Source organism: Tachysurus fulvidraco, chromosome 4 (assembly GCF_022655615.1).
Source record: "Tachysurus fulvidraco isolate hzauxx_2018 chromosome 4, HZAU_PFXX_2.0, whole genome shotgun sequence".
In the NCBI taxonomy this organism is placed as follows: Eukaryota; Metazoa; Chordata; class Actinopteri; order Siluriformes; family Bagridae; genus Tachysurus; species Tachysurus fulvidraco.
This window is the reverse complement of record NC_062521.1, coordinates 2341630-2367458: the sequence shown is the minus strand read 5'-3', so window position 1 is coordinate 2367458 and position 25829 is coordinate 2341630. Positions and strand designations below refer to the sequence as shown.

The window sequence follows — 25829 nt, the reverse complement described above, 5'->3', positions numbered from 1 at the left end:
TTCCTTCAAGGGTTCTACCTTTTAGGACAGAATCCTCTCTTACCCCTTTTCCACCGAAACAGTTTGGGTGCTGGTTCGGAGCCAGAGCCTAATTTAGAACCAGTTCTTTCTTTTTCGACTGCCAAAGCACCGTCTCTGAACCAAGAAAAGTGGTTCTTAAGTAGGACCAAAACGTTGCTGGCCTAGACTTAAGAACCGCTTGCACCAGGGGCTGTGGGCGGGGCTACTAATGTTTAATACACTTTTAAACAATATGCAATATGATCAATTATCAAGCAACATCCGCCATTGTTGATGTGTTTGTGTTTGCCACTGCTGCGCTAACGTTGTTGTGTAACATGACACGTATACATAGACGTCAGACTCGGCTCTGTGATGCCTCTCTAGCCTGTGGAAAGGCAAACCGCTTCTTAGAAGGTTCGCCAGTAGGACCAACTTTGAACCTGGTTGAAGCTGGTGGCTCTAGCTCTGAACCAGCACCTGGTTCTTTTTGGTGGAAAAGGGGTATCTGAGATGAAAGCCACACTTGGTTAGTTCTATATAGACCGTTTTAGAGGTCACTGATGTGGGCTGGGATCGTAGGTAATGTTAGTCCAGACAGATAGAGGGTTCATAGTTTCTAAAAATGGTTCTACCTTCTAAGAAAGCTTCCTCCCTCATGGAATGTTGTTGTAGGAAAGAAATAATGAAGGAAGAAAGAAAGGACCAAAAGCAAGAGCGATTTTAATGGTTCATTGGGTAATTAATGGTTCTTTCCTTCTTTTGAGGGTTTTACCTTTTAGGAACAAATGTTCTCTGATACTGTATGAAAACCACACTGTTATAATTCTAAATTGACCCTTTAATGGATCAACAAGTCACTCTTAGAAATGAGGGATATTCATGGGTTCTCTGATAGTCCACCAGATAATTATGGGCTCTTAGCTTCTTAAATGGGTTCTACATAAGGTTTTACATTAAACCTTCAACGAATGGTATATTTTTTATTAGCACTGTAACAGAAGAGGAATGGAGGGCAGACAGAATGAAGGAATACACACAAAAAGATTTTGTAAGGGTTCATTGGGTAATTAATGGTTCTACTGTTTCTTGGTTCCGAATAGATCCTTTAATAGGTTAAGACTGGAATAGAAGGTAAACTTTGCAAACGAAAAAAAATCCCTTTGAGAATTAGCAGGTTTTGAGGTTCCACTATGTTGTATAGTTCTTAGGGCCATCAAAGGACACTCTTCTCTTTATCAGCACAACAGAAAGAAAGAAAGAAAGAAAGAAAGAAAGAAAGAAAGAAAGAAAGAAAGAAAGAAAGAAAGAAAGAAAGAAAGAAAGTCAACCATTAATATTAAAAATACAGGTTGTTTTTCCTTGTCTGTAAAGTAAAGGACTCAGTGAAGGACCTCTTTTGCCCTGCACTCTTTTATACCTTTCTCAGCCTCTTAGATCAAGACAGAGACTAAATGCTTTTGTAGTTCTGTCTCCAGTAGTGTGTTTTGAAACCGAACAATTTTCTGTCTCATTTCCTACAATGTGTTCTTGAAGGTTAGTGGCTGTTTGAGTGTGTTCTAGCAGAGATGGTAAGCAAGATAGAACTTCCATCTCTTGGTAGACTACAGTCTATTGCATTCTGAAAAGAAAAAAAAATATATAGAAAGCTTCTTACTTGACATCTCTTCTAATAAGGAAACACAACGGCTTACGGTTCGACACAAAACATTTAAGATGCAAATGGTATACTTTGGGGGGTTTCTTTTAGACACTTAAACATTCTATCCTCCTGATAAGATCAACTGCAACTGCATCAGGTTCCTCCTGCTGAGGACAACAAAACTCATGAGACTTAGATCAGGCACAACAGATCAATAGGTCCAACACACAATCACACACTGTGAAGATCACAGATGTAGTCTCTGATAAACTGTCTTGTTCGAAAGGAGTGTGTTGGACTTCTTGCCGTGGTTGTTCCACGCAATCTACAATGATTGAGGACTGAGATAACATAAGGATGATCTAGCAGCTTTGTCTCCTTTTAATAAAACAGTAAAATTTAATATCCGTGCTTTAAAAAAACTATTTGGGGCAATTACACAGCATTTTCACCTTTAATGCAATCAGCTTCTATAAAGTGAAACTTCCATAGATCATTTTCACTGTCATTTTTGGTTGCAAAGCTAAATAAAATTTAAATGCAGTTCCTGAATTGTGTCATCGAGAAATTTCTCATGACCAGTGCTGCACCACAGCCAAATTTCAGTTCAACTAAGGCAGAGGAAGATCAGCTGAACTTACAGCCAACTCACACATGCTGATCCAAGTACTAACGAGTTGAACATGACAAAAATAAATAAATAAATAAATAAAACATTTCCATTTGTCACATATACATTACAGCACAGAGAAATACTTTATATATACACAAGCATGTTCGGAAGCTGGGGTCAGCCATAATATAGTACCCTTGGAGAAGAGAGAGTTAAGGGCCTTGCTCAAGAGCCCATCAGTGGCAGCTTGGCGATGTTGGGGGTTGAACGACTTGACTTGCTATTCAGTAACCAAGAGCCTTCACAGTCAAGCCGACGTTCCACCACCAGAGGAACACCGCTCACTGAGCTACAGTATAAGGAAGCAGTGCGCTCTCAGTTCCAGGATCACCAATTTTAGCTGAGCCACATGAGCTAAGCTCAGGTTGACCACCTAAGCACATTTTAATTGCTAAATCCTTAAACAGACAAATATGATACACATATTAGTTTCCACATTCATTCTATTGATTAACCTTTTTTTTGTTTGTTTTTGAATTTATAGACTGTAGACAATAAAGTGTTGTTTCTGGTAAGTTAATTTGTGCAGTCTGGCATTTTTGTTGCTGTAAACAAGGCTAAGTTTTTTTTTCTCAATCATTGGTCAATGAGTAAAAATTATTTCCTGGTTCTGTTTTGAATGGACATATCGCAATTTTCCTTCAGATTCTACCGCAGCACAAAAAGTTCTCTAGGGTAAAAACTCATTGTGTATGTGTTACGTGTGCATGAGTATATTTGTGCGTGCGTGTGTGTACTGTTTGTCACACGTCTCCGCCGCTCATCACATCTGCAATGCAGCACCATCGGCAGCCTCTGTCGAAGCCGTCATCACTCCACACCCACCTCATGCTGCAACCATTATGATTAGATGCCTGAACTTCACCGTCTTTCAAATATGAACACAGTTTCTGCAGTCTGCAGATCTCTTTTGTCACATCACACACACACACACTGTATGAGGTGACATTTAGATTGTAATTTTATGGAATTCCAGAGGAACAGGTTCCCCAGAGGTGTAGAAAGAAAAAATATGTCTTGTAGGTTGGGAGGGACTTTGTCACCAGCAGGCAGGACAGTATTGCCCTTTATATCTAAAACAAAAGAAAGATATTATTTACAAGTCTGGGATTTGTACTGTATCAAATGTTACCATACTTAATAATATGGTGTGGCAGAATTCTCTGTCTCCAAACCTTGTTGTTTTAGAAGCTCTGCCAGTTGGAATCTAGCGGTCTTGCCTTGAATCCCATTTCAGGGCAGGATGTTATAAATCAAAAAGGGAAAAAGATAGAAGCAAAAGGCAAAAGCACAGGACTGTGCAATGCTAGGACTGGTAGGGGCAGAAGGAAGCAAAAACAAATTCAATATTTTAGGAGGATTGGAATAGAAAGAAGACAGATCTGGACAGGGTTGGATTTAACATTGTGTTGCGGAGATACTGCATGGTCTCTGTTTAAATACATGTTAAGTATTTATACTTACCAAATTATCCCGATGTCATCTTTGGCAAAACGTGCCATTCAGAAAGGTGAAGGGCAAAGTGTGCTGTCTTAATTTGAGAATGAGTATCAGGGTCTATTCCTGATACGTGGGCCACGTTAAGTTGACGAGTTCTCCTTCTACATTTTAACCTGAAGTCAATTCACATTCAAAATCATGCATCATTCAGCTAATCACTTCTAAATCATTATGGACGTGTTCTTTTTTTTGTTTTAAAAGTAAACATTGTAAAGAGGGTCACCTCTATTATCAGAGGATTAGATAACTAACTTAACTTACGCGTCAACAAGGTTGCAAGTGTGTGAGGTCATGCAATGGATTGGCATCCAGTCTATGGTGTATTCCTGCCAACAAGAGAAAGCAGATAATGTAGATGATCGGATGGAAAGTGCCTAGCGGAAATGTCCCTAATGCGAAATGCATGCCTGCAAGCTAAACTTCAGCATTTGCTAGAGAATCTGACAAATTGCCAAAACAAAGTAAGTTAATCTGGGAGACCATTTGCTGGTTGGTGATTAATAAATAGCCAGGAATTTTCTGTTATATACCTGCTTACAGACCAAGCTGGATTTCTCAGCAGGGAAGAAGTGTGTATTTTCACAATATGGGGCAATATGACTGATAAGCAGAAGCCTTGACCATAGCCTGTTCGTAAATATGCAGTAAAATGTATTCGTAGATAACTACTTTTTTTTTAACCAGTGATTGTATCTTATGCTTAAAACTGGTGGCAAATGTCAATGAATCTTGGAGCATCTAAGGCCGACACTGCCACCGAGTTGAATCTGGAATTCACTGATAACTTCAGGTACTACAGGTTCAGCTGTGGGGCCACTGTTGAAATGTACAGTATTAGTCACTTGGGGTTAGGGTTAGGGTTAGGTTTGTGGGGCCAGTGTTGAAATGTATTATTCACTTGGGGCTAGGGTTAGGGTTGTGGGGCCAGTGTTGAAATGTATTAGTCACTTGGAGTTAGGGTTGTGGGGCCAGTGTTGAAATGTATTAGTCACTTGGGGTTAGGGTTAGGGTTGTGGGGCCAGTGTTGAAATGTATTAGTCACTTTGGGTTAGGGTTAGGGTTGTGGGGCCAGTGTTGAAATGTATTAGTCACTTCGGGTTAGGGTTAGGGTTAGTGTTAGTGTTGTGGGGCCAGTGTTGAAATGTATTAGTCACTTGGGGTTAGGGTTGTGGAGCCAGTGTTGAAATGTATTAGTCACTTCGGGTTAGGGTTAGTGTTAGTGTTGTGGGGCCAGTGTTGAAATGTATTAGTCACTTGGGGTTAGGGTTGTGGGGCCAGTGTTGAAATGTATTAGTCACTTCGGGTTAGGGTTAGGGTTGTGGGGCCAGTGTTGAAATGTATTAGTCACTTCGGGTTAGGGTTAGTGTTGTGGGGCCAGTGTTGAAATGTATTGGTCACTTGGAGCTCCGCACATTCCTGATGATTTGGCCAAAATCTAGTATGATTTAAAGTCAGCTCTTCAATCTTAGACAGACTATCACAGAAAGAACACATGCTTTAAATGCTTGTTGTAGGCATGGTTGGTGAAAGGGGTACTGCTGACTGCCTCATGTACCATTTAATAAAAAAATCCATAAAAACGGAAGGTCGAATTTACACCACGGCATGAGCTACACCACACTGCTTAGACGCTCGGTACAGAAAATACCAGGTGAATACTGCCAGGCTAGAGTGTAGCAACTTCTGCCTGCATGATTCCTCATCGACCACCTTTATTTCTCTGCATGATGGCCACTGCAAAAGAAAGTAATGCTGAGGGAGTGTGCTTTGCTAAGATCTACACGCGCGCGCACACACACACACACACACACACACACACCCTGGAGCACACACAAGACTCCATCCATGTTCGGTTTCCTGGGGCCAGGCACTCAGCAGTCGACGCAATATCAGTGGGGGCTTATCTTGATATCTTGATGGTGTGGATATTGTGGTGTGTGTGCAGTCGATGGGAGACAGGAGAAGCTGCCATCGTTATTAAATCACTCATTTTTATTATATCACTGGGGGAAAATAGCACTGTACCGCACCCAACCTCCCTGAATTCCCGCTTCTGTCAGCCTCTCACTTCCATCACCCAGGTTTGAGTGGCTCCCTGAGGAGAGAGCATTGTAATTCTGCAAGATTGGGTTGGCTTTAGAGGCTTTACCTCCTGCCCTTTTGGTTGTTGTGTTGAATGTGTGTGCCTTTTTATATGTTTCCTGTTTGTTTCAGAGTTGAGCTAGTCACAGTATGCAATCTCTGGGATTGGTTCTGCACTACACATCCCCAAATGTATGAAATGTAGAATGCTTGATTAAGTCTGAAATGATGAAACATGGTCTTATGATCGCAAATTCTATTCAGAGCGACAGATATGTCCTTTCACTGTGATTCTCTAAAGACAACCTTTGCATGTAACTAAAGTAACTAAAATTTGCCAGAGAATATTTGCGTACTGATTCGTATATTTCTTAAATCATAATGGTCATTTGTGTGTGATTGTAAATCGGTTATCAGATGCAGTGTTGCGTCATTAGGAAACAATGGTGATTGGTTATTGAGAACAATGTTGATTAATGATTGGTCATTAGAAAGAGTGGTGATTGATGATTGGTCAGAGACTTTCGAGTCTCGAGTGAACGTTTTCATTCGACTCATATAACCAGCAGCTGTGATTGAACCTGGTGATCCATATCCAGTACTGGGCAATCCCTAATGTCTGCTTATAAAGTCACTACATTTGTCGCTAGATATCCTTGTATTAAGAAATAAATTTCATTAAGAAATATAAGAGGGGGGCACCGTGGCTTAGTGGTTAGCACGTTTGCCTCACACCTCCAGGGTCGCGGTCCAAAGACAGGCATCTCTGGTAAATTGTCCATAGTGTGTGATTGCGTGAGTGAATGAGAGTGTGTGTGCTCTCTGATGGGTTGGCACTCCGTCCAGGGTGTATCCTGCCTCGATGCCCGATGACGCCTGAGATAGGCACAGGCTCCCCATGACCCAAGGTAGTTCGGATAAATGAAAATGAATGAATGAAAAACAATTATAAGAAGTCGCCAGATCTTGTGGCAAAGCTACCAAGTTTGCAAGTACTTCTAGCCTGACCAATTACTGGTTGTAGCTTTTCATTTTTCTGTCAAGAAAGCAATGCAGTCTTAGCTTCAAATGAGGATTCAAATGAGTCCTCTTGTCACAAACAACCCGCAGGGCCCGTAATCTGATGAAAAGGTTACTGACAATGAGTGGTCAGTGAAGCTAAAAGATGAAATCAGCATTTCCTTTTCAGGCAGTAAATTGCCAATGACCTTTTAAAGAAAGAGAGAAAAAGTAAGAGATTATTGGTAAAGCAAAAGCTTTTAGGCAGTTTTCTTTTAGGACATGAAGTGACACATTTTTTTCTAATGTTCCAGATATTATTATATTATTAAATACAAATTCCAGACTAGACATCACAGTTCCAAAATATTTCTAGCTGGTTTTGTGTTTTGTCTGACATTGTTAATCAAACCTCACAGAGTCTCTGTTAGAATGGCCTTCAGTGAGGAAAATGTTTGGCTATTCCCCAGAAACAACGAGACCTTTTCGGATATGAACCTGACAAGAGAGGATTTTTGCAATATACCAGTTATCAGAAAAGGCTGTCGATAACATATTTAATACATTGCCACAGAAATCTGCCCATTTGTGTTGAAGTTAATTAAAAGAAATGGGAATTTACATAGTATCTAAAATAATGTAGTCGTTGACGTGGATTAATGGTTATATTGTGCTAGACTGAACACAATATTTCATTAAAAAGCTATTACTCCACAGGGGAAACAATATTCAGGCGGATATTTGTGGCGTCAGGCTGACATTTATTGGACTAAGACAAAACAAAGTTAACTAGGCCATGCCAACCTTTTGTGGGAAACTTATTAATTTATACATGAACTTTGGAGAACTACAACAGATGTGAACAAATGCAATGACAAAATGGCTAAACAGTTTCTTTAAACCAAGGAACAGAGATGACACTTTGGAAAGGGAGCAAGAGGAGTGAGAACAAGTCGTCAGTCTAAATCGTAGTTTTCAGTCATACCTGCAAAAGACAGTGAAACTGAATGTTTTTAAACCAAACAAGAAGGAACATATGACAGCTCCAAACTCGGGTTATATTGGCATCTCTGTGGATATTAACCAATAAGTCCATCAACTTTTTTTTCAATAGGAAGTAAACTATTCAACATGAATCCCCATCTGTCATGCTGCTACCCAAAAATCTGTGCATACTATGCATGAAGTTTAAGTTTCATTCCAAGTTCTCAATGAACTGCTCTTGAAGTACTTAAATAGAATTATTAGACGTTCCCGAGAATATTCATCGCCATAAATCCTGTCCGTGAGCGTGTCCTCGTCCTTCCATGTTCTCCATTCTCTGCCGGTGTCATCTTTACTACCGCTCCAATGCTGATTGATACCCGCTGACCTTGCCTACCGGTTATGCCGCTAGGAACCTGGAGGAACTTTGATTCTGAAGGACAGTCCTGGAAAAGAGCTCAAGGGAATCCCATCCTTCCATCTCTTCACTCCTTCCCCTTCCCCCACCTACGGCAATCAAGAAAGATGGAAGGACTGTCACGAGCCAAGATCCATGACACAGCTCAGGGCTAGCGATGTCTTAACTGCCTTTTTCAGAGGACGAATATCAATTGCGTTGTGTAATACGGGTGTTGTGTTGCGTTTATAAATGAGAACCTGGAGAGAATTTATCGGACGTCAGAAGGAGTAAACCTGAGCTTCAGATCTTAACACGCATTGTTTATTCTTGCTGTTCAGTATGTGGCATGAAGCTTCTTCTTGTACAGTGACACTTGATATGCGCACATAGTTGTTGTTTTTTCAAGTCTCCACCAGTTTAATGCTTTGCTAATTTTTTTGGTAGAGGTATATCATGTTCACACCGTTGTCTGTGGTCTTCAACGCTACACACACCCTTAGCATCCAGCTGCCTTCAGAAGGGGGCATCATTTATCTTGCAAACAAAAACACTGTGGAATTTCACCTCACCAGTGTTGTAATGTAACGGAGTGCAAATACTTCGTTACCGTACTTAAGTAGCAATGTCACGTTTCTGTACTTTACCTCGCTATTTAAATTTATGTCAACTTTCACTTTTACTCCACATTTTCTTGATAAAATTTATACTTTTACTCCGTTATATTTACACTAAGCGTCTTCGTTACTCGTTACTACAAAATAAAATCAGAAATGTGAAATGTGTGCGACCGTCATAAGGGAGGTTTGGCGAATCACTGCTCCTAGATTACGTTACGCAAGTCCGCCCGCTCTACGGAGAAGCACAGGTACGCAACCGAAAGCAACCAAAATCAGTAAAATATCACTATTTTTATTACCGGAGTTGATAGCACAAACAAAATATTAATGCAATATCAATATTAAATAAAAATAATATTTATTCATTTCCTTTTGTCTTGTGAATATTTTTTTTATTAATGACCGCATTCATCGGACACACTGTTCGTAGAGAATGCACACATGCATCAACTGATTTGATTCGAGACTGGCATCATTACATCATGCATAAAATTTTGGTGTCCACTTTTGCCATTTTAAATAATACCATAACTTTTGGCTTACTATGTAGTCATATAATATATAATATAAAACTCTTCTTGTTTTAAATCCTCACTGAGGGCTAAAACCGCTAAAGATGAAATCCTAGAACCGCCCCTGATCTTACGCCTATGGAAAATCACTGCAGTTTTACTTTTTACTTTTACTTCAAATACTTAAGTACATTAAATATGAGAAAATGACTTTTGATACTTAAGTACAGTAAATATCAGATACTTTAAGACTTTTACTTGAGTAATATTCTACAAGGTGACTTTCGCTTCTACCGAAGTCTTTTTCTAGTACGATACTCGTACTTTTACTCGAGTATCGCTTTCTAGTACTTTATACAACACTGGACCTCACCCAATGCTATAAATTGCCATACTGTAAATATACATGCATCTCTCTTTGTTCTCCATTCACTGCTGGTGTCATTTTTACCGCGTCCCCAATGCTGATTGATACCTGCTGTCTACCAGTTATGCTACTAGGATCCTGGAAGAACGTTGGTTCTGAGGAACAGCGCCTACTTTTCAGAGGACAGGGCTACATATATAAATGTACGAATATAAGATTGGTCAGAAGGTGTTGATTAATCTAATATATCTGATACGGTCATGTTTTCTTTAGGGAGACATTTCTTTACCATTTTTAGTGGAAGTTCTGTGCTTTGAGTTTCTCAGGAACAGTTTTATAACCTCCAAGAGGGGAAGAAAAAAATGATGCAGGTTGCTATGGTACAGGAGGAATAAAACACTTATATTGTATGATAGAGACTCCACTTCATCACGCTACCTTGTAATTGATTATTTATCCATAACAGCATGTGTCCACTTGATTTCTTCCTATACAGCATATCCATTTTTTGTTGTTGTTAATGCACCTCCACCCTGCTGATGTCTTGACACACTTATGTAGTTTAAAGTGTAGCTCCTTGCTATGTTTTAGCACACGCGCAATTTCATTAGTCACGTTTTATGGTCAGCATGCTGTCAGGCATAGTCGATAGGAACGTAAAAAATAGCGACGCTCTGATATTATGCAGGCTCTCGCCAACACAGAGGCGCGTCCTATTCATCACGATGGACTCTTATTCCCAAACAGTGGACTGTTTCCTGTATTAATCTCATTAGGCCAGAGAGAGCGATTGTTCCTCTCCTCCATCCATCTTTTCACAGTCACTGATCAGCAGCAAAGCGAACACCGGGACTGTGTTAACATTATACACACTGTATTACAGCGACGCTTCCATTCAGGCTATGCCGCTGTCTGATAAAGAAGAGAAGACATCAAGTTGTTAGTGTGATGCTGTCTGCTCTTTTTACCCTTCAAACAGCTTTCGCATCGTGTGTTTAGCATCGCCGGCTCACAGCTCCAGAATCCTCAGGTCGATCCTCATCTCAGGTTGCTGTCTGTATGGAGTTCTCACATTTTCCCCTATCCTGAGTGTGGGATACGCTCTGGGTTCTTCTGTTTCCTCCGACCTCCCAGGGGTTGATTGACTATTGACTATAAAATTACCCCACATGTGAATGTATGTGTGTGAGGCCCTGTAATGGACCGCCATCCCATTCAGCGTGTACCCACCTCACTCCAGTATTCCTGGGATAGACTCTGGAGTCTCTAAATACAGCACTATTTGCTTATATACAAAGTAATGATAGCAAGGTATTTAGGATATTAATATACTAATTAAATTATTAACATTCAAGAATAAATTAGCGAACTGTATATGAAATTGAAATCATTTTCCGAATCACATTTTTTTTTTAGTTTTCATTTTCATCTCATAAGCAATTAACTTTTGATTTCCAACCTAACTGTTAAATAATCGTCTCTACGACATATCAGTTGACACGAACAGCCTCCGTGAATGAAAAATAATGAGACTTACTTATTAAATTATACTAAATTTCTCAAATAAGATACTAGGCAATTATACTGAGAAATAATAAACAACCCCTGTGAGGCAATATTGGGGAGGAGGGATAAACAAATTGAGTGGAGTGCAATATAATGGGATTCGAATGGATGCACCAGTTGCTTTCTAGATACGCACGATGGTTTGTAAAATGTTGTACCGCCATGCCGTTCTAATGGCGGAGAAGGATAAGGATTTCAATTGAATAAATAAATAAATAATAAATGACCATTTCAAAGCTTGAAATGAAATGTCGGTGAATTCTGGAACAATAGAACAAGTAAAGAGACAGAAGCAACATTTAAAAAAAAAAATGTTATGTCCCTCCTGGTCTCAGGAAAACAGAATTGGTTTAGTTTCTACATTTAGCCCGTTTTATCTTTTGACACTTAATCTAAGATTATTGTTTGTTTGTTCCAGAGAATATATATGTATAGATAGATATAGATATAGATATATAGATAGATAGATAGATAGATAGATAGATAGATAGATAGATAGATAGATATAGATATAGATATAGATATATATCACAGACTCGGTCGTCTTCTTTGTCTTTTGCCTGCAGAATCTTCGCTTACATTACAGTCAGTTGATTACCTCATACTCTTTACTAACTGTTTTTTTTCCCCTTCTTGTTTTTGTCTTGCAGCGGCCCCGACCCTCCCGCCCTTGAAATCGGAGCATTTCAAGCCGTGCCAGGAGAAGGACTTGGCCTATTGCCTCAACGATGGCGAGTGTTTTGTCATCGAGACCTTAAGTGGCCCTCACAAGCACTGCAGGTAGGAAATCAGAGAAATAAAGTGAAGTTCTGGCTCGGTGGCTTTAAACTGATGGGAATACTGTATTCAATTTGCCAAAAGAATGATCCTTTTGGAGCTCTCGCTCACTCAGTCGGTTCCCTTCTCACTCTCTTTCTTGTTCTCATTCTCTTTCCCCCAACATATTATTTTTTACATCTCTCAGGGACTTGCTTCTTGCGCTTAGTAATGCTAACGATGACGGTTCCGTCATAGCCCGAGAACTGTCTGATGTCCCTTTCGTGCTAATTAAAAGTGCCACTTTGCACAAGTTCATCAGTGACACATTGGCTGAGTGCTTCCATGCCCCCACCCATATATATATATTAGCCTTTTAGCTCCATGAAGGTCAGTCCTGTGGTTTTGCTTCAGAGGATGTCTTGTTCGTTACCCTGATGAATAAGTAAATTGTCACACTCCATGACTCGTCGTGGAGCAAAGGGGAACAAGTGTCCTTGTTTGATCAGTAGTAATTGGCAGAGTTGGTCTGGATGTTCTGTTTATTTGACTGTTTCTTGAAGGCACGTCTTCCTTTTCAGACACCTGCTGCTAATTAAATCCCTGAAGAAAGTTCCCATTAAAGTGCAGCCTAAGGAGATCTGGAAGCAAGGTGTAGGTCGAAAGGGATAGTTCATGCACTAGTGTTTCAGGCTATATAGGCTAACGTGTGCCTGTAAACTAAGTTAAGGAAGTAATGTGAGTCAAAATCGCATGCCGGATGAATTTAACCCATAAGAACAGCATTGTAGATGGCAATGAATGCACCAATGACACACATAAAATTTACACACTTACGATATTGCACAATGCCATTACCTTTGCTATATCTCTATTTGTTGCTGTATTTGTCTGTGTTTGTCCCTGGGGGATTTCTGTAACCTGGCAACCCTTCAACCTTCCACACACTGTTTCATTTAACACCTTGCACAAGTGAAATGTTTTTGTTCCATCTTGTGTAATCTCAGTTCCAGGTTGTTGTTTTGACTCAAAGCTTTCTAACAGCCTTTAAAAAAATATATATAAAAAAATAAAAAATAAAAAGTAGGCCAGCTACATATCTAAATGTGCATTTATCAGCAACAAAGTGAGGTTTAATGTGCATCTTCTTTTTGTAAATGTATAGCTCTCAAATCAAAATGACCACTTTGTACCTTTGAAGTCTACTGAAAAGCAAAAATAATGTACACAAAATACTTAAGTAATACTAAAAAAAAAAATCAGCAGCTATGTTTAGCTTTTTTGTAGCTTATGATGTGTTAGCCTAGTGGTTAAGCTGTTGGGCTACCATTCGGAAGGTTGTGAGTTTGATTCCTACATCCACCAAGCTGCCGCTGCTGGACCCCTGGACAAGGCCCTTAACCCTCAATTGCTCAGTTGTATAAAAATGAGATAAAATGTAAGCTTATACTGACCTAAAATGTCTTAGATTTTTTTAAATACGCTTTGTTTATAGTATGTAATATTTCATATTCGGTATTAGTCGTGATCCAGTTCCTGGAGTTAGCGTGCATCCAGTCGTCTCACTATGCTGCAGCAATCCCGGCAGGTTGCTGTGTTCTGTCCTTTCGAAATCAATACGCTTTAATTTCTGAAAGCAAGTTCGTTCTTAGCCTGAGGGGAAAATCCGGCAAGTGAACAACAACATGGTACTAATTTCAATTTGGACACCCTGTCGTTAAATCGAGCTCCTCGTCACATAAAAAAGGAACATGAATTATGGATGATGTTGAGCATCTGCTGGATATGTTCTAGGAACATTGACATCACTTTCTGATCTTTTTTTATATGAAATGGTTTGGGAAAACATTGAGTTTTCTCCAGCTCCAGGGTCTAAGGTTCAGTTGTGAGCTTTGAGATTATTGTGTGCTCAGTTTGGCATGTTTTTTTTACCATACACTCCTTGGGTGGGAAGGTAGACTTGTTACTCTGCATTGCCATGACATGTTTTGGATATGCTGAGATGATCTAGAATCCCATATCTAGGATGAGTTCCTGATTTGGGCCGTACGATCCCAGCGTGCATCACTGCTTGAACCAGGATGAATGAGTAATAATTAATGACTAGACCAAGTACATTAATATTAGAGTAATGTGACTAAAAGCAAAATATTCTTTAGAATAATTATGCTTGTAATATCAAATGAATAACAAACAAACAAACAAACAAACAAACAAATAAATAAATAAATAAATAAATAAATAAATAAAAACGGACAAAATCATCCACTAAAAAGTTATTTTATCGAATATTTTGTGTCATTTCATATATTTTAATTTATTCTTTTTAAATCAACTAGTTAAGTTAGTAAAGGAATACAAATAAGTTAAATAAATGAAATTACCTCGGGAGCTGACATTGGTGTTCACTGATAGAATTGGTTTAAAATTCATACAATTTGGAAATGAATGAATAAATAAAAAAATAAGTAAATGGATGGCTAAATAAATAAATAAGTATATAAAAAAAGAAAATATCAAATAAATAAATAAGATAGATAGATAGATAGATAGATAGATAGATAGATAGATAGATAGATAGATAGATAGATAGATAGATAGATAGATAGATAAGGGTCATAGTAATTACTCAAACGCTCCAATTGGGAGCATTATGTAAGGGGTGAGTAAGTGCATTTAACTGATGCTGCCTCCGGCCTCATGCTCAGTCTTCCATCTCCAAAGTCAGCATTTAATTAAGACCTTTCTTTTTCTCTTGCGCTGCTCTGGTATTTCTTAAGCACTGGATTGTTTGTTCCTTTTTCCTGGTCATTTAAACTAGTCTTTCCTTACTGTGACTCTCTGGTAGGGAATCAAACAAGTGTGGCTTTTCACTCGATCCTTATTTAATTGGAATTAAAGAGATAATCAGACAAAATGATAGCAGACTTTCGACATGACTTGGGTAGTCTTTTATATGCACCATTTTGGTAATGGCAATAAATTATTGAGAGTTAAGCAGTGGCTTAAAAACATTCAGACCAGAGCACTGAGACTCACTGTCTTCTTTTTTTTTTTTTTTTTTTTTTGAAACCTGGTCCCTTAGTTCAGCTCCATTAGACACTAGGGTGCTTTGCGTTTTCTAAAGTACCCATTTGAACCTCATTAGTAGCTTGTTAATGAGACGATACGTTGATTCAGGTGCGTTAGAGCAGCAAAATCCACTAAACTGTGCAATCAATTGAAATGAAATCGGGGGAACGTTGCTTTGAGGCTTTCAGTCTTATACCGAGGATCATGCAGATATGAAGCCTTACGTCAGACCTCTGATATTATGATGCAACCTCTTAATACTAAAATGAAAAAACATAAATAAAAAAAATAAAAAAATCCTCCTGAGCGATTTTTGCTAGTCAGATTCATTTGTATGCACAGTTCATCATCAGAAACAATGTTTGAGAGAAAATACTAAGCACTAAATAATGTTTTTTAATGAAGCGAACAGCACAGGACTGAATCAAAACATTTGTCAGACTGATCACAGGCAAAATTAGAAATACAAAAACGTTTAACAAAGCAGTCTTGTGTGTTTCTGGCTAGCATCTTAGCACATGACTCAGCAATAAGATTTTAAAGCCAAATCTAAACATTGGTCTGGGCAGGAAATTGGAGCTTGAGTGTTCACTTACAGTAACTGATGAATGATTTTTACAAACTGAAGGTAGAAGTGACGTGACGTACGGCTAAGTACGGCGACCCGTACTCAGAATTTGTTCTCTGCATTTAACCCATCCAAAGTGCACACACAGCAGTGAACACACACAGCAGTGAACACACACACAGCAGTGAACACACACCCGGAGCAGTGGGCAGCCATTTATGCTGCTGTGCCCTGGGAGGTTAACCTGGTTTCTCAATTCAACCAGGAACCATTTGAGAAATGCTAAGCTTTATTCCTAATCAATACAATGGTATATACTGCACTTATTCATTCACTCACTCACTCACTCATCTTCTACCGCTTATCCGAACTACCTCTCTAAATCTAAATCTCTGTAACTAAATTGTCAGCTAATACTTGTATTGCTAGTGTTACAAGTTCGCCAATTGTGTTGCTAGTCCAGAAGTAAGTGTATAGCAGAGACGGGGGCACTCGAGTCATATGACTCGACTCGAGTCAGACTTAAGTCGCAAATTTGAGACTTGAGACTTGCTTGACAAATATTAAAAAAAGACTTGACTTGAGACTTGACTCGGACTTGAGTCAAATGATTCAGAGATGGGGGGCTCGACTTGACTTGAGTCAGACTCGAGTCGCAAATTAAAAAAAAAGACTTGAGACTCATCTCATCTGTCACTCATTTTCTACCGCTTATCCGAACTACCTCGGGTCACGGGGAGCCTGTGCCATCTCAGGCGTCATCGGGCATCGAGGCAGGATACACCCTGGACGGAGTGCCAACCCATCACAGGGCACACACACACTCTCACTGCACTTATTGAAAAAAAAAAAATGGGGGAAGTCGTGGAATAATGGTTAGAGAGTTTGACTCCTAACCCTAAGGTTGTGGGTTCGAGTCTCGGGCAGGCTATACCACGACAGAGGTGGCCAGGGAGTAGTTGGGGGGGGTTTGGTGCCTTACTCAAGGGCACCTCAGTCGTGGTATTGCCGGCCCGAGACTCGAACCCATAAATGTCTGCCCACTGCTCCGGGTGTGTGTTCACAGTGTGTGTGTGTGTTCACTGCTGTGTGTATGTGCACTTTGGATGGGTTAAACGCAGAGAACGAATTCTGAGTATGGGTCACCGTCACTCAGCCGTATGTCACGTCACTTCTATACTTCTATAATACAGTTCGAATGGTGACGGCTAACCGTCATCATACGAATCCCCTGCTGGGATTAATATAAAGTGTGATGAAAAAAAGAAAAGAAAGAAACATTATGATGTCAAAGGTATACGATGAAACATAGTGATGTAGACTCACCTTAACTGAGTCCACATACAGTAGTTAATTAAGAAACAGTTGTAAGTTTAGTAATATCCTGTACAATGCTCTGCCACAGTTTTTTTTTTCTTCAGAAACTGAAGTGAAATAAAACAAAACAAAGTGAAAATAAAAAAAGCTTTAAAACTAGTGAAGTTTCACAAATATAAATCCACAAACAACAGATCAATGAAACTCCAATATGCTCTGTTGTCTCACTGTATTGAGATGAATGCAGCTTTTAAAGCTGCCATCATATCGATATTCTCCAGTAGAGTTAAGAAAGTAATACGAGGTTTCTAACAAAACACAATATTTACACCGCGAAGGAGAAAAAATACGATACTTTTTTCATTTCTTGTAAATCACCAGTGACTCAGCCCATATTTCTGGGCCATCTAACTATGAGTACCCTCTAAAGCATCCATTATCTATGGTTACCGAACTGTCTACAAAGCTTTTTTCTAGATGTACCTTTGGGAATTCAATGCTTTTGAGTCATCCTTTTCACATTCGGTCGTAATTTTGGAAAATGTGGCCATTTCATCAAAAAGGGTTGTAATACAGACGACGCAGTTGAGTAGAAAAATGAATACATACACACAAGATTTACAGCACGTCGTCATTAATGAACGGGCCAAAGATGACGAAGACGACGATCACGATCACGAGATCTGGGGTGATTAACGAATAAGATTTGAATGCAAATGGTAGTTTTTATTGTAGTTTTGCACAGAAAGTGATTTTTATGAACATTTTGACATTGTGGAAAGAAAAAAAAAAGGGAAATCAGAATTTGAACATTTTTAAAATGTAGTTAAAAATAAAAAAATACAAAATTTCAGTGCCCATGAATTGACATTTTAATGTGTATTAAATATCGAAATATTTGCCTGTACCTGTTCAACGTACTGTTATCACACTTTAACGACACCTTTATAACAATGACGTAACTCTTTCCTAAGCACATACTGCAGGATTTATCCTTATAACATGTAATACGGCATTAAATATTTTCACGTTTGGAGGCTTTTGCTTCCGTAACCGTGTTAAATTTGTTTAATGTGTTTATCTCTTTTGTTTAGGAACCTTTAAATATATATACATTTATTAAAGAAACGTATAATGAAGCCACTATGTCGCTTAACGGCAAAGCCTAAAAAGTAGAAAAATTCCTTGAACTAAAGCGACAAGCAATTTAGCATTAATAAGACCATTACAGCACAAAATATTGAAATTATCGATCAGCGCTCTTTATAATAAGTCGTAGTTTATATAGTTTATAGATGCTCTGTGTCATCTGATTAAAAGGAAATGTAATATAAATAACGTCTTTACGGAGACATCTTTAAACAGTAACTGTGACAATGGCGCTTCACGCTCCTGTACAGAAAAACACATTCAGTGTCTAATATCACCTCGTTAGCTTTGACTGAAACATTTCATGAATCCTCCAGCACTACATCATGAAAAAAAAAGTGTTTCTGCAAAGATTATAAATGTGTTATGAATGCTGAGAGCTGTAAATATTTTAATTCAGCAAGAACAAGTTCTCTAAAAATCTCAAAGCCTTGTTTAGGCACTATTTAAATCACATATTAAATGACAGGCAGGAAGTTAGCAAAAGTGTCGTACTGTTTCCTTACATGTGTTTTTTAAGCACAAGAGAGCTATATATATATATATTGAATGCTTATGTGCAGGTAGTTGGAGCTGAAGGTGCCGGAGGCAAATCAGGGTGCAGTACAGGTGCAGGAGGTTTAGACTTTGTGAATTGGAAGTCAAGCTACATACTTTTCTGCTCGTCTAGCTCTTAAAGAGCTCGTTTCAGCTTTAGTCCCACATCAATGACAGAGCTGTGGATGTCTCAGCAGAATAGTGCGGCTTTGCTACGGTCGGAAAAAACAGAACAAAAGACGTTGTTGGCGAACGAGTGGAGTTTTTTTTTCCTTTGTGAGGGATTGCTTTATTTATTTATTCCATGATTGAAAGGAAGCTGGATTTTTTTTTTTACTGAATTCACTTGGCATATAAGCATCAGGCTTTTGTTGCCTTGCATGACAATAACTATTTACAGAACATTACATTTTATTTTTATAATCATCCAGCATGTCCTGTGTACAGTGAGATGATACATCACACCTCCGGGAACACGGCACAGCCTATGAGGCAGCACAGTACAGTACCTCTATTCACATTTAGTTGCATTTATTTCAATAAAATAAATGCAAAAAAATTGAAGAATATTCAGGATCAAGTGCTGTTTAATAGGCGGGTGAGTAATGAGGATGGAAGCCTGTCGTATTGGTGCGTATTAACGAGGTGAATACACTGTCCAATATCTCAGCCATTTCGCACATATCGTATTGTACAATATCTCAGCCATTTTGCACATGCTATACAATATTTCAGTTATTTGCTGTTTTTTTGCACAATTCTATATACAGTATTATACCTGCTGCTAAGAAACTGTGTTCATTCAAATGTTGCTGCAGGAAAGTTTCTGTTACTGTTTATTGTCTTTTGTGTATTGTATTTTTTGTACTTTTTGTATTGTCTTGTAACGTTTTGTCTACACTGTCTTTTGTCCTGCACTGTCTTGTCTGTCTTGTTTGTCTTGTCCTGCACTGTTTGCAACAGGTTGCACAGTTGCACTTTATGTGGCTAAGACTACTAACAAGTCATTAACCCTGTCTTTGTTTTATGTAGCACCCTGATCCTGGAGAAACGTCTCATTTCGCTATGTACTGCAACAGCTATGGCTGAAATGACAATAAAAGCTTCTTGACTTGACTCTTGACATGAACATGACAAAAAAAGTCATAATTATGAGTATCACGAGATTTGGTGGCATGGCGATAGGAAAACATGGTGGAATCACTGAATATAATGTCTAGTCAATGAGAAATTTGCTTAAAATTATTGATCTATCTATCTATCTATCTATCTATCTATCTATCTATCTATCTATCTATCTATCTATCTATCTATCTATCTATCTATCAACACAACAAAGCACTGTCAAGCCATTTGCTCTTGCTAGCACAGATGCTAAGCCTCTAGATAATGTAACCGTAACCCTATTTCAGTCCCAGATGTCATTGTCTTGCCAGCATGGGGTCTCAAAGCTTGGCTAGAATAACAGAAAAGCCCACATTAGTGTTACCGAGCCCCAACTGCAGTGCTCCACATCAACAGCCACACAAAGAAAGCATGCTATCTGACGGGATATATTTCAGCAGGCTTCCTGGATGTTATTATAATATATATTGTCTTATGATGGAGATAGATGAAGGATATTTTTGCCCGGATTGCAGGTGATATGGATAGAGTTTGATCAATGACAGGGATTTTTTTTGGTCCGTAGCTGGGATTTCGTAGACAGTGTTGGGTTTCAGTTCATAGATATGATTCTAAGAACCAAAACCAACAGTCAGTTAAAAAAAAAAAAAAAAAAAAGGAATGTATTTCAAATCTATGTATGTGTCATGGTTGAAGCACCTGTTTCGTCCTATGATCGCCACCAGAGAGAACCGTCCCCTGAGTATTAGCTTTTCCAGACTGCATTTCCCATAAGCCATGTACCGGGACTGATTAAACTGCTACCTGCGGCCAATTACCCAGTGCCTATTTAAGGCAAACTTGAACTTGACTCCAATGCGAAGTCTTGATTTGCTACGGCTGTCTTACTGAGCGTTTTCTATTTGTTTCTGTTACCGGTTCTGTGATCTGTTTCTGTATTTTGCCTTATGACTGTTTTCTGCCTGCCCTGACCTTCTGCCTGTTTCTGACCACATCTTTGCCTTGCCTACTCTGTTCTGTTTGCTGTTATCAAATCCTGCCTGTTGTTTACGAGATTGTCAAAATAAAGCTGCAAATGGATCCTCGGTCTTACGACTCGTCGTTACGGTATGTTTGTGCCGTACCGTTGTAACTGATGAATGGGGCAAATGCATAGGAATGCAAAGCTTTGGCATGATTTCTAGCTTAGACAGTCCAAGCTATCACCATGAAAACCATGTTTAGCTTTTTCATCTTTATTACTTTTAGCATCATAAACGGCTTTATCCCACGCAGGGTCATTGTGGATCCAGAGCCTGTCTCTGGAATACTTGGCGCAAGGCGGGAATCCACCCTGGAATGGATGGTCATGTCAAATCAGGGTACCATGCACACCTACTGTATGAAAGGATATCCTACAATCTACGGTTTGAAGGCTTCTTGCCCAAAGGCACTAACGCACACATTTCCCAAGGAACTGATTTCAGACTTCTATATAATGGATAATAGCAATTCTTATTACCTTCACACACAGTCTTAACACCAAGGCAGTCCCTAAAACCTGGTCAATGAGAGGAAAATACCAATAGCTGGCAGCTATTACAGAGTTTCGTTCATCCAATTTGTAACCCATCACTCAGAACACCAATAGTCAGGAATCCTTGTGGCATTTCATGAGCCGCTTTTTGCAGCGGGTCATTCAGGTCTCGTGCTGTGATGCGACACCAGAGCTGGCGAATAATGTAAAGAAATCTGAGTAACTGTGACATTCATTAAACCTTTGAGGAGCAACTGAGGTCTAAAGCTTGAGCATGTTGATTGATGGGCTTATAAACCAATTAGCCCAGTTGTCTTCGAGTCACAGCTTGGCGTCAGCCACCGGTGGAGCGTCGAGTGTGTCAGTCATTTGTGCTCTTGCAGTTTTGACTGAATGACCTGATTATGTTTGTGGACTGTACTGTAGAATCCGTAGAATATTTGGCTCTACAGTGTATCCATGTTTAACCTTGCAGCTCATTTTTTCCTACTCTTCTATAATTACATAGACATTAGGGTTGCAAGTGACTATGGATATTGAGATGAACAAATACAGTAATCGCTCGCCACTTCGCGGTTCAAGTTTCGCGGTTCAAGTTTCGCGGCCTCGGTGCATCGCTTATTTTTCAAAAATATTCATTGAAAAATAAAAATAAAAATAAAAACGCTTTCCCAGGATGCCAGACAATGAGAGAACCTTTCTCAGAGGCTTTGTACATACCCACGGTACTCAGACAAGGCACATGATTGGTTCCCGGCACGAGATCTGAGCTGATTGGCTGCGCATCATCGCATCCTCTCCCAGCTTCTTCCCTTGTCGTATCTCGCCACTCTCGTTCACGCTGTCAACTGTGTCTCGCGTATTGTGTTCGAAATTAACTTTTCGTTAAGCCCTTACGATGCCTCCTAAGCGCCGTGCCCCTGAGAAAGATTCCTCTAGTGAGCCCAAGAGGAAGAGGAAGATGATGACCAGGTCATTGACCTAAAGGTCAAATTTAGGGCCAATCCTACTTTGCAGATTTTCACCTATCGCAAGGGGTTCCGGTCCCCATTAACCGCGGATCACTGTACAAATAAGAGGCAGCACAAAAGTTTATCCAGTAAAGACTAGAGGTGTGTATCTGGACTGCAAAGGATAGGTTACTAATTTGTTTAGTTTATGGGAACTTAAGTGGGATGTAAAACAAACCTCTACTGTATCTAATAGCAATTATGAAGGTTGAGGAACTGTCAGAGGCAGATGGTGCTGACATTTCTACCTCCATGGTTTTGGTAAAACTAGGGATAGACATTTAGAGATCCTTAGTATGCCATTTTGTTACTGGTAGGGAGTAAAACTCTCAGGAATCTCAATGCAGAATATACCGTACAGTATATAGGGGCAGTGGTGGCTCAATTGGTTAAGGCTCTGCCCATTAGCCCTCACTTCTCCAGGGGTGCTGTATCATAGCTGACCCTGCTTTCTGACCCCACCCTCAAAAGCAGGATATGTGAGGAAAAGAATTTCACTGTGCTGTAATGTATATGTGACAAATAACGTCTTCTTTGTTTTACATCACCGTGTCCCTGTGTATGAAACCATGCTTTTTACTTACGTGCTATGATTTTTTTTTACCAAAGATTCATTGTGTAATTCAGGCAGTGGATTTGTAAATAAAGGAAAAGTGGGAACTGGTATTTTTGCTGGCAGAAAGTAAACCTGAAATTTCAGTTCTGGTTTTGTCCTGGTCTGTATGACTGTGAGTAGAGTGGAAGAGGATTGAGTCTTAATCTTTATGCAGGCCGTGATGAATAATGCAGGCTTAATGCTTGATAAAAACATTCAAAGGAATGATCACACTTTTGCATTTGCATTAAGGATTAAATAAAACCATGTAGGTTGAAATTGCAAAAGAAAAAAAGCCTTAATGGAAAACTGCTCAAAATGGGACTTTTACATGCCAGTGGTTTGCCAGGATTTACAGTTTGGGGACAAAATTTGCTCCCATCACTAAACATTCACTTAATATATGTTTGAATCATATCGATTAAAGTTGCCAGATCTTCATGGTTCTATCCCAAAGCTTCTCCTAGAGAAATACACAGACACACACATGTTTGAGCAGTCTGTGTGAATCATTCGAAATGATTGATGCTTATCATTATGTGCAAATGAGATTTATTTATATTTGTGCTTATTGTGCACCAGGCAGCTTCCCAAATGGGGAGAGAGAAAAAAATCCGTCGGGAAACCTACAGTGCACTAATAAAGCATGCTCCGTTGCTTAGCGAGACAACAAACAAACGGCCTCCCACGCGAAGCTGGTTCAAGCTGAAGCAATTAAAAGCATGTTCTGCACAACAGCACCGGATTATTGCATATTGATAGAGTTAATACAAGATATTTTTTTGTTTTGTTTTGTTTTGTTTAAACAACATGATCATGTTCGTTTGTTCCGACATACAGCTTATTCGTTTCAACTGTACAAGTGACATCAGATATAACCGATGACATCATATGTCGTAGCGAATCCTTCAATTCGTGTCGTGACATGTCGACGGTTCCTGGTATTTTTTTCCTCCTGTGTAGCATTTTCTAACAAGCACACAGAGTGGCACTGATGTGACTCGAACATGGCACTCTGGAGGCTTTTTGCCTGTGGCTACAAAGATAAAAATACCGATTATTTGTTCGGCTGAATCCACTATTTATCGAACGGTTGAATTCAGCGGGTTTGGTTGGCTTTCAATGGATGTGAGTAATCGATGTCTGATAATTAGAGTAAAACTTCAGGTAGTAGGATAGATTCAGGATCAGGTAGATAACCTAATAACAGATAAAAACGTCCGGCCGGATAGACGATTACTATCTTCGGTTCTGGAGTGTGAAAAGCTGCTAAACGTGTCAAAAGTGTCGAGTCATTGGATGATGGAAAAGTCTAGAAAACAAAAAAGTCCACAAATTCACTGTCTCTGGATTTCATTTCATTGCAGCGAAGGTTTTTGTGTCATTTTAGTTCCATGTTTCTGCTTCTGTCCTGTCAGTGTCAGGGTTGACTTGGACAATCCCTTGCCTGAACACTAGGGGGTGGTGTTCTGGCAGTGTTTGGTTATTATTTATCTCATGTGTCTGTGTTTATGTTTTGTGCTTGTGTGTTTGTTTGCCCGCCCCAATGATCTGCACATCTATTCCTCATGTTTCTGTAATTACTTTTCCTATTTATATGATATATTTTTGTTGAGTCCTCTGTGTGTCTGTGTTATTATTTATAATAAAAACCTCTTGTCTGTCTGCTATGCCTGCATTTGGGTGGACATTTGGCTGCACCTAAAGTGGACAAGCCACGCCCAGAAATAGATACATTAACATTAATAGCTAACAATATAAAGTAAATGAATTTTATTTCACATTGTTAGCTATGGGGGCACGGTGGCTTGGTGGTTAGCACGTTCGCCTCACACCTCCAGGGTTGGGTGTTCGATTCCCGCCTCCGCCTTGTGTGTGTTTGCACGTTCTCCCCGTGCCTCGGGGGTTTCCTCCGGGTACTCCAGTTTCCTCCCCCGGTCCAAAGACATGCATGGTAGGTTGATTGGCATCTCTGGAAAATTGTCCGTAGTGTGTGAGTGTGTGAGTGAATGAGAGTGTGTGTGTGTGCCCTGTGATGGGTTGGCACTCCGTCCAGGGTGTATCCTGCCTCGATGCCCGATGACGCCTGAGATAGGCACAGGCTCCCCGTGACCCGAGAAGTTCGGATAAGCGGTAGATAATGAATGAATGAATTGTTAGCTATTAATGCATAAGTGGTTATAATATAATATTTCTACGTATGATTTAAAATACGCAAAACGGTAGAAAAAAAATACGCAAAACGGCAAAAAAGATGGAGGATGAAGTAATGTGAGGGGTAAAAAAAAACAGGAGAACTAAAAGAAAGGACAGGAGGTCATTAGGATTAAACAAACGATTAGAGAGGAAGTGCTTCACATAAGACTGAGCGCTGCTGTATTTTTTGCTTCACTTCCTGTAATGAAATGTTTCTGTATTTTCTCTTTTAAGCGCTTAACTAGGACGCGTACGTCTATATACTGTAATATATTTCAACATTACGGACAAGTGGAGCTCAGAAACACAAGAGGAGCTGCAAGATGGATGTCTTGCTGGTTGCATTAAATTTTTATTCATTTTTCCCCCCAGAATCATTGAAACTCCGTTCATGTCTATATTAAAGCTGAACCTGGAGATTATTAGTTTTATACGTTGTGTGAAATCATCATCACTGGAGTTTTAGAGGAAGTCATTTTCTATTAATGACAAATGAATTATTGTGCAGATGAGATATTTATTCAGGAACGAGGAAGAATGATGAAATCATTTAAACATACTGTGCCACATGAAGCGGTCGGTCTACAGTATATGGAGCGACACGATGCAGCAGATTTCTGGAAAGTGACGTGGAAAGTAGCGTCCG

General features: G+C 39.4%; 1 protein-coding gene across 1 annotated transcript in view; it reads left to right on the top strand.

Moving 5' to 3' along the window:
- LOC113655329 (pro-neuregulin-3, membrane-bound isoform) overlaps positions 1-25829 on the top strand; it is a 273198-nt gene that overhangs the window by 171277 nt on the left and 76092 nt on the right. Inside the window, exon 2 of the mRNA XM_027165818.2 lies at positions 11993-12122. Coding sequence (XP_027021619.2) covers positions 11993-12122 — 130 coding nt within the window. The remainder of the gene's footprint in view (positions 1-11992; positions 12123-25829) is intronic.